Here is a 14,915-nt window from a genome sequence, read left to right on the forward strand (position 1 = left end):
GGGTAAGTGCCTTCTAATATGTCGTCGTTAAGTTGCTCCAGCTTTCTATTTTTTTCTGCTGGAAATGAGTGCTAGAAAGTGCACTCTATCAGTAAGTAGGTCATGACGATGAAAGGGTTATTGAGCACGTTGATACTTTGCCAGAAGGTCGAAAGTATACGGCTAGGGTTCAAGCTTAGCTTGCGAAGTTGCAGTTGAAAAAGAACTTTATTCTCACCAGTTTTCGACGTGTCACAAGCTTCAGGAGGCGTACCCTTAGGTCAGTGCTCCAACTGACTCTGACGTCTTGTACCGTGAAAAAAAAACACGAATTTAACCGATAAATGCGCCCTGCATCATGTGTTAGCCAATCTTGACACGGATTAGTTAATGAACAGCCAGAAATACAGCACAGCGCAATTTTTAGACATGGACGAAGAAAAGTAGCGCTGGCTGCAACTAGTTATTCACAGCGCTGACTGGAACTACTTCTCCATTTCAGAACAGAACAGCAAGTATAGGCAGAATGGGCGGGGAAGCACGTAAAAAACTGCTTAGTTCTCTATGTAGCGCATGATAACAAAGGCGACATCAAAAGACAAGAGATGAGAAGGCGAGAACTTCCCAAAAAGGAAATGTATTCAACAAGCCAATATGTGCGTCTAAAGGGCTGAATTCTCTATGCAGGACATGGCAACAATTGAAACAAATAAAAAACAGATAACAGTTTCAGACAACATGAAAACTGAAGTCATTAAAAGAGCTAAAAGGGGCCCTAAGGAGCTTAAAAGTGTGATGAGAATTAAAAGACATATATGGACAAAAGGGGCGAATGTGATTTATAGTTCGTGAAGGATTATGGAGGGTTCTTGTGATTTATGGTTCATCTTATCGCGAAGCTAGAAGCTTCGGTAAGTGCTTTTGCCACTGCATCTCCAATTCTAGCAGCCTCCGCTCCTACCACATCGTAAACTCCGCTTCCCAACCCACCTACCAACCATACCTCGTCCACCCACTCCGAGCCAAATTCCTCTCCTGATTTGCTTGAAATGGAGGCTGACACTGATCCCTCTACAAATTCACACCCGTGCACAACGCCCCCTCTCTCCGCGCCCATCTCACTAAACAACATACTAACCCTGCTTGAATCATTTGCAGCTCGCTTAGAGGCAAAACTGCAGGACGCTATAACTCGCATCAATCAAGATTGCGCACCCCTCAAAGACGCGGTAATCCGCATAACACAAGACAACGCTATTCTTAACCACCGACTCGACGTGCTAACGCAAGGATTCTCTGACCGCTGTAACGATCTTGAGTCCCGACTCCCATAGTTTGACCCCACACCAAACAGACGCAAGAAGCCCAAAGCACCGGACGGACAGGCCAACCCTATCCCTGCCATAGTTCAGGGCTCCCAACCCCCGTTATGGCTCCTTCCTCTATAGACTTTCATGATGGCAGTTCCAATTCGTAATCTTACAGTCTGGCAGTGGAACTGCCGGGGATTTGGTCAGAAGCGTCACGTGCTTCACCAAATGCTGTCCTGCGCTACAGGACCGACATCCTCGCCCTGCAGGAACCCTGAAACCCATTCACCCTCCCCCGTTATGTTCCTGATCTGCCCACATCCCCCACACCCCCTCGGGTAGCAGGTCTGGTTCGTCGTTCAATCACCTCCATCTCCCATTCCATAGTAATTGAAGAAATTGGTCACCTTCTAATTGAGCTTGTGTCGCAACACGCTCGAGCGAACAGTCTCTTTATCCTAAATACATGTAGCCACCCTAAGTGCCTTCAAGGTAACATCGAACGCCTCTTTACACTAGCGAAGCGCATAGCCAACAAGTGCCCCTTACTCGTCGTGAGAGACTAATGCCCAACATACAGCCTGGGGTTACCCCTCGACACATCTAAAGGAAGGCGGGTATGGTTAGCCGCGCAACAAGCCGGTCTCTCCCTGCTCACCGACTACACCTTTCCTACACACACGGCAAACAGTCTCTGTAAATGCACTACGCGAGACCTCACGTTCGCACTTCGCCTTCCTCACGCCACATTGTGCAACACACAAGAGAATCTAGGTAGCGACCATTTCATCATCGAGATTCTCTTACACATTCACTTACACCGCAGGCCTCCCAGAGGCTCCACTCTCATAAAGTGGGACTCTTTCCACTCATGTAGAGCAGCGCGCACCTTAGTCCCCGTCACGGGCATCAACGAATGGTCCGAGCAACTACAAAGCGATGTCCGATCCGTAACTCGTCCCCTACCAGAGGACTGCCCAAGCGACACAATTCACTCCCTCCTTCTACATTTATAGGAGGCTAAAACATGCCTAGAGCGACGCTGGCAAAGGCAGCGATGGAACCGGACACTTAAGCGTCGCCTCGCCCGCGTTAACAAAGAGATAGAAACGCATGCAGCGAATATTTCACGTCAAAATTGGGAATCTATCTGCAACAAGCTTGATGGCAATATGAGTCTGCCTCAGACCTGGAATCTCTTTAGGCACTTAATAGACTCCACTCAGTCTAGGACTGCCTAGAGACACGCCCTCACCAAACTCATGCGTACATCCGATATACCTCCACAAGACCACCTCCAAGAACTTCGAAATCAATACTTCCCCACTTACCCTCCTGTAACCCACCCTGAATATGCAGGCCCTCCTAAAGACCAGCTTGACCAACCCATTACAGAAGCAGAGGTCCAGGCTGAACTCCAGAGACTTAACACGTCCTCAGCCCCCGGCCCAGATGGGGTACATAGCAAGGCCCTCAGGAATCTCGACGCACAATCCATTGCTGCACTTATAGAATACTTTAATGAGTGCTGGCAACTGTTCACCCTCCCACCGCAGTGGAAAGAGGCCAAAGTCATCTTCATACCCCCACCTGGCAAACCTCTGCTCACCTCTAACCTCAGATCCATCTCCCTCAGATCTTCTGTTGGCAAACACATGGAGCATATACCCCAGAGCACCCTGAGTGAGGCAGGGAACGCAGAGTAGCAAGGGCTTGGGCCCTCTACAAACAGTATAGCGAGGACCGTGAAGTGTCTACGTGGACGCCGCGGAATATACAAGCTCCCGTATGGCCCTGGCGGTAGCCGACAATAATGCAAAGCTTCTAACGTCCTGCTCAATCATTACCAAATCGACCACAGAAGCAGAAGAGGCAGCCATCCCGCTTGCTCTTATTTCTACAGCTGCCACAAAAATTATCTCTGATTCGAAATCTGCAATTTTAAATTATGCCAAGCGCTACATATCATGATATCAAGCACCGCTGCTCCTTTACTACGCTTCTGGCAACCGCGGCGCCTCATAAACCTCATCTGGACGCCAGCGCATGCTGGCCTCCCTGGCAACGAGGAGTCTAATTCCCTAGCCCGAGGTCTCACATTCTAGGAAGGAGTCGGCCTCACCCTCCACACGGACCCTGTCCACCCAACCCGGCTAGGAAATTCCGTGACACGGGATACGTGTCCGGACTTAACCTTCACTCGCAACATACGACACCCAGACTGGCTCAACACCGAGGAGACCCTCGGTAGCGACCACTGCATCATTAACACTACACTACGCACATGCCCCCTCAAGCGTCCCAGTACACAAGCCCATATCCCTGATTGGACGAAATTCAGGCAAAATTTTAACTCACTTGATAATACACCCATTTCCACGCAAGGCTACACATCATGGTCCCAACAGCTGCTGGCACACCTTTCCTCGCATGAAACACACATCCAGCTCTCAGAGGCGGTCACGGACGTGGATAACCACCTTCTACACCTCTGGGAAGCCCGTCGCAGACTCGCCCGCCGTTGGCGACGCCAGAAACACAATAGAAAGCTTAAAGCTCGAATTGCCGAGCTTACCCAGAAAGCGGCAGAGTACGCGGCCCAACTCGCCGACTCCAACTGGGTAGACAGATGCAACACGGCCGCGCGACAAATGTCCAGCCGAAACACGTGGCGTCTCTTTCGAGCCCTAATCGACCCAACCCAAACACGAACCGAAACACAAAAACATTTGCAGCGAGCCCTGCACGCTTTTCCTGGGAACACGACTCAACTGGCACTGAAACTTCGGGAGCATTATCTGTGTACAGCCCAAGACCCCCGTGGATCTGCGTACTCTTATGCAGGCAGAGAGAACACGGAGCTGGATCAACCTGTCCAGCTCCATGATCTGCGGGCGGCTCTCGCCAAAATGAAACGGGGCACTGCGCCAGGACGGGATAAGGTCACCGTCAAGCTTTTGACGAACCTGCCCGACTTGGCATACCAGTCCCTCCTGGAATACGTCAATGCTATTTGGCGCGGGGACACCCCCCTGCCAATCGAATGGAAAACGGCTTTGGTCACTTTTATTCCTAAAGCTGGCAAACCAATTGACACAGATAACCTCCGCCCCATCTCTCTCACCTCATGTGTGGGCAAACTACTGGAGACGATGGTGCGGGATCGGTTATCTACATATGTTGAACACAAACAAGTCTTTGCGAGCACCATGTTCGGATTCCGCCCACACAGATCCGCACAGGATGTCCTCCTGCAATTTGGGAAGAACTTCTTGTTGGGCAAGTTGGTGCATTGCTTGAAGGAACAGAGTTGCGCTATAAACAAGACAGCCACAGGAAAAATGAAGAGACAGACAGACAGACTTTTCCTGTGGCTGTCTTTTTTATAGCGCATCTCTGTTCCTTCAAGCAATGCACCAACTTGCCCAACAAGAAGTTCTTCTAAACTACCTGATGAGCACCGTGGGCCCTTTTATGAATGTTCCTCCTTCACTTTTACAAGTCAACGCCTGTGTCAACTTCATCGCCAGTGCTACATGTCGAGCCAGGTACATCTCCTTCTGCCTCCGGAAGGGATTCATTCCCGAAGAAGTAAGTTCCCTGTTCGGTATCATCAAACCGCGAACCGCTCTTCTGAAACGCATTTGCAGATACTTGAGATCAGAAATTTGGAGCCAAGTATGCAGGTTCCAAGACCTTTTGCGCTCGATTTGCTTTGCGATGGACCCGACCTGGCTAGCAGAAATTAAGCTGCGTGCTGCCAGAAAAGTTGCTGCACAGATGACTGAATTTTGGTGGGCCCAGTGTCTTCAGCAGGCTCTGACTCACAGCAGAACAATGAGCAAGACTGCTGGCACCAGCATCCTTGTGGTCCCGAATGACGTGGCATTGCCTGAAGATGTTGTATGTGTTCTTAGCAAAGGCCCCAAGTACAGTCTTGAGCCTTCAGTCCCTGCCCACGACCTGCTAGCAATCAACCGACGGATTTCAAGCCAGGCTGACCAAGAAGATCAAGAGAAGTGCCTGTTGGAAGGTGTTGAAGCTTTGACCAAAACGGTCAACACGGCGTCTACCAGGCGTGCCAAAGACCCAACCAAAAAGGGTGGTCTCGTATTTTAGGCAAAATGAACTGCGATTGCTTCAGGCAGACAAGAACGGAGGCTTTGTCGTACTACGTCATAAAGATTTCAACGAAAAGGATGGCCAAGCCATCGCTAAGAACTTCGTCCGGGTGAAACCCAGCGCTACAAGGATCAAAACCAGAGCTGCCGCTTTGTGCAGAGACCTTGAACTGTCCAGGCTCGCAAGCTCAATAACTGCATGTAAAACAAAAGCGCTGTCTGTATTCTTCACTGCAAAAACGCACAAGGAGTCAATGCCTTTTAGAACAATTGTTAGCGAGAAGGGATCATGGCAGTTCTTAATAAGCCGGTATTTACTGAAGCACCTTAATGCTTTACAAATTGAGGACCCCTTTTTTACAAAGAATTCGACTGATGTTGTAACCTTCTTCAACTCCAATGACCATATCGGCTACGCCTTTTCAGTAGATGTCGAGGATTTGTTTTATTCATTGCCGCATCAAGGGTTGTTTGTTGCTGTCCGAGATTGCATTGAAATAAGTGGGTTAATAGGCTTCCAAAAACTCGGCTGGTGTATCAGCTGATAGCTTCATGTCATTGCTCGAATTTTATTTGCAAGCCACCTTCATATCTTTTAAAGACAACTTTTACATTCAGAAACAAGGAATTTGTATCGGTTCTTGCGTCGCCCCTGTTCTTAGTAACATATTTTTAGCTGCCATTGACCGTTCCCTAAATGACGAGTTTACTAGTCTGGGGGTATGTAAGTGTTTTAGATATGTGGACGATTTTTTGATTGTTTTATCCAAATAAATAACCTTGACCCACACTGATTCAGTGAGTAGGATTTTAACTGCCTTTAGACAGTATGGGCGAGGTTTTACCTTTACGCATGAACTTCCTTCTAGTGGGTCGTTGCAATTTTTAGATATTAACCTGAACCTCGGCTCGCAACACGCCTGCTGGCACTATGCCCCACAAGCAAAGAAAGAGTTGCTTCCGTATGATTCCGCGCATTCGAAGATAGTCAAAAGAGCAATTGCAAGCTCGTGCCTGGAATCCGCTCTTACTAAGTCATGCCCGCATGCAATGCATATGAGTTTTAATAATCAAATTGTAAGGTTGCTTTCAGCCGGCTTCCCCTGCGACGTCATATCAGCCGTGGCCGAGAATCTTCTCAGGAAGATAAAAAGAAGAAATCGAGGTAGTGTGGATGACCCGCTGCCAAAAAAGAAGATCGTGGTGGTGCCTTATATACACAAAGTGGCGCACAACGTAAATAAAGTGGCCAAGAGGCATGGCGTCCCTGTTGTTTTTTCTGCCCCACGGAAACTCGCAGCCTTGTGCCCGAGAACCGGGAACCAAGGAGCTAGAGGCAGTGGATGCGACATAAAACATGCCGAAAAGTATGTGAAATGTGCCACTGGAGTGGTGTATGAAATCCCACTGAACTGTGGAGGCGCCTACGTGGGCCAAACAGGCCGATGCGTGAATGAACGCGCAGGGGAACATGCCCGATCCATTCGGAATAAAGAAGGAGCAAACTTGCCTGCTCATTGCCTTGCTTGCAGTGGATGCGAGCCTCTGTTTAAGCAGATTAAAATACTAGGAAGAAGTAAAAACAAAACAGCGCGGGAGATTTTGGAGGCCTATCACATAAAAGAAAACGGTGATAAATGTGTAAGCGACACTTCTGTAAAACTGTACAATAAGGAAAACCATTTTCTGCGCAGCTGTTGTTGACCAGGAGTTGATTGGCTGTACCCCCTCTCTCATTCCCCTTGTTCTTTTGCTGTGATTCTGACTATATAAGGAACTTTCACACAAATAAACTCAGTTGATAGTTTGCGCTCTGTCTGTCTCTTCACTTTTCCTGTGGCTGTCTTTTTTATAGCGCAACTCTGTTCCTTCAAGAAATCCTCCTGCAACTCAATCGGGAAGTCCTTGACCCCCTCAAATGCCCCCATAATGACCGGGTAGTGCTCGCCTTGGATCTTAAAGGGGCATTTGACAATGTAACACATGAGATCATACTCACTAACCTAAGTCACACCGGCTGTGGCCTCAACACATTCCAATATATAAGCCAATTTTTAATGGATCGTCAATCCTACATTCGAATTCAAGATAGAGACCATGATCCTTACCTACTCGGCATGCGGGGAACCGCTCAAGGCGCGGTACTTTCCCCGCTGCTCTTCAATCTGGCCATGATGCACCTGCCGGCCCAGCTGAGTGTTGTCGCCGGCGTGCAGCACGCCCTGTACGCCGATGACATCACTCTGTGGGCCACGCAGGGCAGCACAGGAGACATTGAAACCAGCCTGCAAACAGCGGCGACGATAGTAGACCGCTACGCCCGCCGCTGCGGTCTTCAATGTTCCCCTCAAAAATCGGAATTTGTGCACCTCCGCCCCTCACAGAAGTGCACAACTAAAATATCTCTCTCTCTTGAGAGTGGTCCCATACGCGAAAGTGATGAGATACGGGTACTCGGACTCTACATCCACAAACACAGGCGGCCAGACACTACATTGGCCAAACTCCGTAAGGTGGGGGACCGGGTGGGCCGCATGGTCCGCCGGGTTTCCAACAAACGCGGAGGGTTACGAAGTAAGGATGCCTTGCGGCTGGCAAACGCCTTCGTAACTAGTCGAATTCTCTATTCGACTCCTTATCTCCACCTACGGAAACAAGAGGAGCACGCCCTTGAGGTCATCCTTTGCAAAATTGTTAAACGTGCCCTTGACCTCCCCATTACTACTTCGAACAGCCGGCTTATGGCTCTTGGGGTGGTGAATACTTTCCAGGAGCTCGGGAGGCGCACCTTAGAAACCAGTACACGCGCTTGTCGCTAGCGGAGTCGGGTCGCCGCCTTCTTGCTCGACTCCATATCAAACACACCCCTACAATGGAATACAGGTTTGGCATCCCGGAACTGTGGAGACGTGCCCTCCACGTGCGGCCTCTTCCAGCAAACATGTCACATGAAGACCATAATGGTCGGCGCCTTGTCGAGCGGAAGCGCTAGCCCGATATTATGGCAACAAAACAGGTGTATACTACGTGGACGCCTCCGGCCCTCACCACGGGGGATGGTACACGGCCGCGGTAGTTCACAACAACACAGTTAACGGCCTAACTTTCAGAGCCCGCAGTGCAACACAAGCAGAAGAGGTCGCGATTGCTCTCGCGGCCTCACATTCCAATTCAAAATACATAATCACCGACTCGCGAGGGGCCTGTCGGAACGTCGAACAAGGCTGCACTCCCTTCCTAGCCTATCGAATATACCAAAATTGCATACGGGATACGGACCCCGCACACCGTTACCTCATATGGGCCCCTGCTCATCAGGTGTTGGCAGGAAACGAGGCAGCAGACGCAGCCGCCCGCGCGCTCTCTCACCGGGCTGTTTTCTCCTCCCCATCCGATCAGGAACCCGATTTTAATCCGGTCTACACATTCAAAGATATTACAACATATCATCAAAATTGTCATCGCCTTTACCCTAGCCCATGTAAAGGCCTGAAGAAGGCGGATGAGCGGCTCCTTCTCCGCCTTCTCACCAATACATTGCTGTGGCCGGCAGCGCTAAAACATTCTGACCCCTCCTTTAGCGGCAGCTGCCCACACTGTAGTGCAGTGTCTTCTGACACCTATCACATGGTGTGGGCCTGCCCCTCCAACCCCGCTATTGCCCCCATCCCCAACCCAACCCGGGAGGACTGGGAGGCGACCCTGCTCGGCTGCCACGACTTACAGGCCCAATAAGCCTTAGTCGGGCGCGCCCGGGCGGCGGCAACTGCCACTGGGGTGCCATACTTGGGACCTCCACCTAGTGTTTGTAAGGATCGGTTCCTTACGGGCTGATCCAAACATACCTCCTGTTCATTCGTAATAAATGTTTTCACCACCACCACCCCCTCTACAGGCCGCGGAACGCCTGCTCTCCTTTCGTGATATTCTCTCGTACTACAGAGACAAGCGAAGACAAACCCTAAGATAAGCCGAGACAAACCTTCACCATAGCGCAGGCTGTACTTTGGCGACAACTACACACCCGGACTGCTCCATGCCCAATACTGCTGCATGCCCGATACCCAGACCAATTCCCGTCATCATGGAAACTATGCGGCAAACCACGAGACTTCTGCAGACCCCAGCGGCTGCGGAGCAACTGGCCAAGGTGGTGGTCAGACATGTGACGCAGCGGAGTGTGCTAAGAATCTCTGGCTCTTTACAGGCCGCCATTGGAAACTGAACCTGGTAACGTTTAGCGCAAGAACCTTATCCAGTGAGGCTAGCTTAGCAGTGCTGTTGGAGAAATTAGCGGGTATTAAATGGGATGTCGTAGGGCTCAGTGAGGTTAGGAGGACAGATGAGGCGTATACAGTACTAAAGGGCGGGCACATACTGGGATATCTTGGATTAGCAGGATCCCTCATGTCGGATTCCTCATAAATCAGGACATAGCTGGCAACATTGGGGAGTTTCATAGTGTCAACGAAAGGGTGGAAGCTATCGTAATTAGGCTTAATAAGAGGGAGAAGTTGAAGGTGGTGCAGGCCTAAGTTCCTACATCAAGCCATGATAACCAGACAGTTGAAAGCTTCAATGAATATGTGGAATCGTCAATGAATAAAGTAAAATCACAGTACACTGCACTGATGGGCGACTTTAAGCGACAGTAGGTAAAAAGCAGGCTGGAGACCAGGCGGTAGGTGACTATGGCATAGGTTCTAGGAATAGTAGTGGAGAATTATTAGTAGAGTTCGCAGATAGAAATAATTTGCGGATCATCAATACCTTCTTCCGCAAACGAGCAAACAGGAAGTGAACGTGGAGGAGTCCCAATGGTGAGACCAAAAATGGAATAGACTTCATACTGTGCGCTCAACCTGGCATCGTAGAAGATGTGGAGGTCCTCAGAAAGGGGTGTTGTAGCGACCACAGATAAGTAAGGTCTCGTATTAGCTTAGATTTGAAGAGGAAACGGTGGAAACTAGTGCAGCGGAAGGCTATTAATGAGTTAGCGTTAGAGGGAACGTAGAGGAATTCAAGATGTCGCTGCAAAGCAGATTTTCCGCTTTAACTGAAGAAGACGACCATAGTGTTGAAAGAATGATAATCTTACAGCTATTGTTACAGAGTGCGCAGCAGAAGTAGGGGATAGGATGGTTCGACAGGATACCAACAAGCTATCTCAGGAGACTAAAGATCTGATTAATAAACGCCAAAGCATGAGGACATCTACTCCACAGACAAAAAGAACTAGCAGAGCTATCAAAGTCAATAAATAATTGCAAGGCAGCCGACATAAGGAAGTTTAACATGGAGAAAATCGAGCATGCTCTAAAGAACGGAGGTAGCCTAAAAGCAGTGAAGAGAAAACTGGGTATAGGTAAAAACCACATGTATGCGCTAAGAGACAAAGAAGGCAATGTCTTAAGCAATATGGATAAGATAGTTAGAGTAGCCGGAGTTCTACACAAATCTATACAGTAGCGAATGTAATCCTCAAGTTACTGGGAGAGGCAGCCTAGCACAGCAATGGCGCACGCCGCCAATAACGAAGGAGGAAAATATAGTTCAACAGAATAGAAAGCTGGGCTAGTTGTAGGTTGTTCACGATGAAAATTTGTGGGCGCGAACAAACAAAAGACCTGTGTCCTTGTCCACAAACAAACAAAATACCTTGTCCTGTGGTTTCTTCTATGTCTTTTGTTTGTTCGCGCCCACAAATTTTCATCATGAACGAAGGAGGAAGTAAAGAAAGCCTTTGGAGCAATGCAAAGGGGGAAAGCAACAGGGAAGGATCAGGTAACAGCAGATTTATTGAAGGATGGAGGGGAGATTGTGCTAGAAAAACTAGCCACCCTGTATATGCAATGCCTTGTGACATCGAGAGTACCAGAAGCTTGGAAGAACGCTCACATTATCTTAATTCATAAGAAAGGAGACGTCAAGGACTTGGAGAATTACAGACCGATCAGCTTAATGCCCGTTGCCTACAATATTTACTAATGCAATAGCTAATAGACTCAGGAAAACCTTAGACTTCAATCAACCAAATGATCGGGCAGGCTTTCATAAAGGGTACTCGACAATAGACCATAGTCACACTATCAATAAGATGACAGAGAAATGCGCATAATATAACCAATCCCCATATAGAGCCGTCATTGATTACGAGAAAGCATTTGACTCATTCGAAACCTCAGCTGTCATGCAGGCATTGCGGAATCAGGGTATGGAAGAGTGCTATGTGAAAATATTGGAAGATATTTATAACGATTGCACAGCTACTATACTCCGCCATAAAGTCAGCAATAAAATTCCAATAAGGAAAGGTGTCAGGCAGGGAGACGCGATCTCGCCATTGCTATTCACCGCCTGCTTACAGGAGGTATTCCGGGGCCTAAAATGGGAAGAGTTTGGGATAAGAGTTAATGCAGAATATCTGAGTATTATGTGATTTGCTGATGACATTGCCCTGCTAAGGCACTCTGGACATGAACTGCAAAGCATTATCAATGAGTTAGACAGGCAGAGCAGGACGGTGGGGCTAAATATCAAAATGCAGAAAACCAAAGTAGTTTCAGCAGCCTAGCAAGGGAACATCAGTTCGCAATCGGTAGCGAGATGCTGGAAGTAGTAAGAGAATACGTCTACTTAGGGCAGGTAGTGACCGCTGACCCGGATCATGAGAGGGAATTAACTAGAAGAATAAGAATGGGGTGGAGCGCATATGGCAGGCTTTCTCAGATTATGAATGGTAATTTACCGATAACCCTCTAGAGAAAAGTATACAACAGCTGTATCTTACCGGTACTCACCTATGGAGCAAAAACGTGGAGGCTAACAAAGAGTGTTCGGCTTAAGTTAAGGATAGCGCCGCGAGCTATGGAAAGGAAAATGATAGGTGTAACGTTAAGAGATCGGAAGTGGGCGGAGTGGGTGAGGGAACAAACGCGGGTTAATGACATTCGTTGTTCAAAATCAAGAGGAAGAAATGGGCTTGGGCAGGGCATGTAATGCGAAGGCAAGATAACTGCTGGTCCTTAAGGGTAACAGAGTGGATTCCAAGAGAAGGCAAACGTAGTAGGGGCGGCAGAAAGTTAGGTGGGCGGATGAGATTAACAAGTTTGTGGGGATACGATGGCCGCAACTGGCAAAGGACACGGTTATTTGGAGAGACATGGGAGAGGCCTTTGCCCTGCAGTGGGCGTAGTCAGGCTTATGATGATGAGGAGGACACTTCTTACACACCCTCCTCGCATGCCCACTTTCCCTGATCCCCCATCATCAACCGTGGCGGAGTCTTACTGGGAGTCACTTCTGACCGCTCAAGACCAGCGCCGGATCATCTCCTGCGCTCAAAGAAGAATTACGCTCCAAGGGCTATCCTGCGCGTTTAAAGGGTTCCTTGTCACATTGAGGGGCATGCAAGTGCCATGTAGCCCCGACTATTTACATCAATGGGAATAAGCGTTTTCACCACCACCAGGTCATACCAAGTTTCTGACAGCAGGTGACCGAAAAACGCGTCAATAACTATCAACGCCAAAAGTGGGCGAAAATATTTTCTTTAAGGAAAGGAAATGGGGCAGTAAATGTCTCATTTCTTGGTGTGCGCCCGAACCACGCCCTGAGGCAATGGAGGAAGGTGGGAGCCAAAGGAGAGAGAGAGGAATAGGTGCCGTAGTGGAGGGCTCGTCGACCACCTGTGGGTGTTGGTGGTGAAAATATTTTAAGGAAATTGTTTAGGAGGTTGTAGCGCCGGGTGGAGCTCTCAGTCCAGAACCCCGGGCTGCTGTGCGGGCTCTTTCGATGAGTCGCTTTTGACTCGTTTCGTCCGAGCTGATCAGAGCTGCCTCCACCCCTCCTGCGTTGGCTGGTTATTTACAGTGACCGCCTGATTTCGTTTGCAGGCCCATACCATATGGTACAGGTCCACCTTCTCCCCGCAGAATTTGCAGTGTGAGTCAAATGACTCCGGGTCTATTGCGTGTAGTCTTCGTGGGCCGTTGTAAGTGTTGGTCTGTAGCTTTCGGAGGCGTTGTTCCTCCCCTTTGTCTATTGTCTTAGCCGGCGGAGGGTAGACCCGACGGGATAATCTTAAGTGCTGAAGTATGTGCTGTAAGTTAGTAGTGAGGTAGGAGGTTCTACGGCATCCTTACTGAATGCCCAGGGGAGAAATGCTCGGGCTGAGGCATGTGCGCTCTCGTTCCCTGGGATGTCCTGATGACTTGGTACCCATATTAAGTGTTTTTGTGACGGTTGGTAGCCACGGGTGTAGCTATCTTGCAGGATTTTAGCTGCTAGCGGTGCGACCCTGCCCTGAGGTAATTGCGATATGCTGTATGTGAATCTGTGAGAATGTATTCTGAGCTAGTGTGTGTTGCAGCTAGAGTAATCGCCACTTCTTCCGCAGCCAGTATGTCCTGGCTATGTCATGCAATTTTGGTATATTCGATAGGCTAGAAAGGGAGTGCAGCCTTGTTCGACGTTCCGACAGGCACCTCGCGAGTCGGTGATTGGAATGTGAGGCCGCGAGAGCAATCGCGACCTCTTCTGCTTGTGTTGCACTGCGGGCTCTGAAAGTTAGACCGTTAACTGTGTTGCTGTTGTGAACTACCGCGGCCGTGTACCATCCCCCGTGGTGAGGGCCGGAGGCGTCCACGTAGTATACACCTGTTTTGTTGCCATAATATCGGGCTAGCGCTTCCGCTCGTGCCAGGCGCCGACCATTATGGTCTTCATGTGACATGTTTGCTGGAAGAGGCCGCACGTGGAGGGCACGTCTCCACAGTTCCGGGATGCGAAACCAGTCTTGCATTGGAGGGGTGTGTTGGATATGGAGTCGAGCAAGAAGGCGGCGACCTGACTCCGTTAGCGACAAGCGCGTGTACTGGTTTGTAAGGTGCGCCTCCCGGAGCTCCCGGAAAGTATTCACCACCCCAAGAGCCATAAGCCGGCTGTTTGAAGTAGTGATGGGGAGGTCAAGGGCACGTTTAACAATTTTGCGATGGATGACCTCAAGGGCGTCCTCCTCTTGTTTCCGTAGGTGGAGATAAGGAGTCGAATAGAGAATTCGACTAGTTACGAAGGCGTTTGCCAGCCGCAAGGCATCCTTACTTCGTAACCCTCCGCGTTTGTTGGAACCCCGGCGGACCATGCGGCCCACCTGGTCCCCCACCTTACGGAGTTTGGCCAATGTAGTGTCTGGCCGCCTGTGTTTGTGGATGTAGAGTCCGAGTACCCGTATCTCATCACTTTCGCGTATGGGACCACTCTCAAGAAGAGAGAGAGATATTTTAGTTGTGCACTTCTGTGAGGGGCGGAGGTGCACAAATTCCGATTTTTGAGGGGAACATTGCAGACCGCAGCGGTGGGCGTAGCGGTCTACTATCGTCGCCGCTGTTTGCAGGCTGATTTCAATGTCTCCTGTGCTGCCCTGCGTGGCCCACAGAGTGATCCACAGAGTGATGTCATCGGCGTACAGGGCGTGCTGCACGCCGGCGACACCACTCAGCTGGGC

At 49.5% G+C, this 14,915-nt stretch overlaps 1 protein-coding gene across 4 annotated transcripts in view; it reads right to left on the bottom strand.

Annotated features, from left to right (window-relative positions):
* The window catches only part of LOC149370012 (U-scoloptoxin(01)-Cw1a-like), a 37,330-nt gene that overhangs the window by 19,081 nt on the left and 3,334 nt on the right, over positions 1-14,915 (bottom strand). For 2 of the 4 annotated variants that reach the window (XM_089580627.1, XM_089580654.1), the window contains exon 2: positions 218-285. The exons of the other annotated variants lie outside the window; for them this stretch is intronic. In XM_089580627.1, coding sequence (XP_089436753.1) covers positions 218-285 — 68 coding nt within the window. The remainder of the gene's footprint in view (positions 1-217; positions 286-14,915) is intronic. 4 annotated transcript variants of the gene reach the window in all.

Source organism: Amblyomma mixtum, chromosome 1 (genome assembly GCF_055824585.1).
Source record: "Amblyomma mixtum isolate Tamu chromosome 1, ASM5582458v1, whole genome shotgun sequence".
NCBI lineage: Eukaryota > Metazoa > Arthropoda > Arachnida > Ixodida > Ixodidae > Amblyomma > Amblyomma mixtum.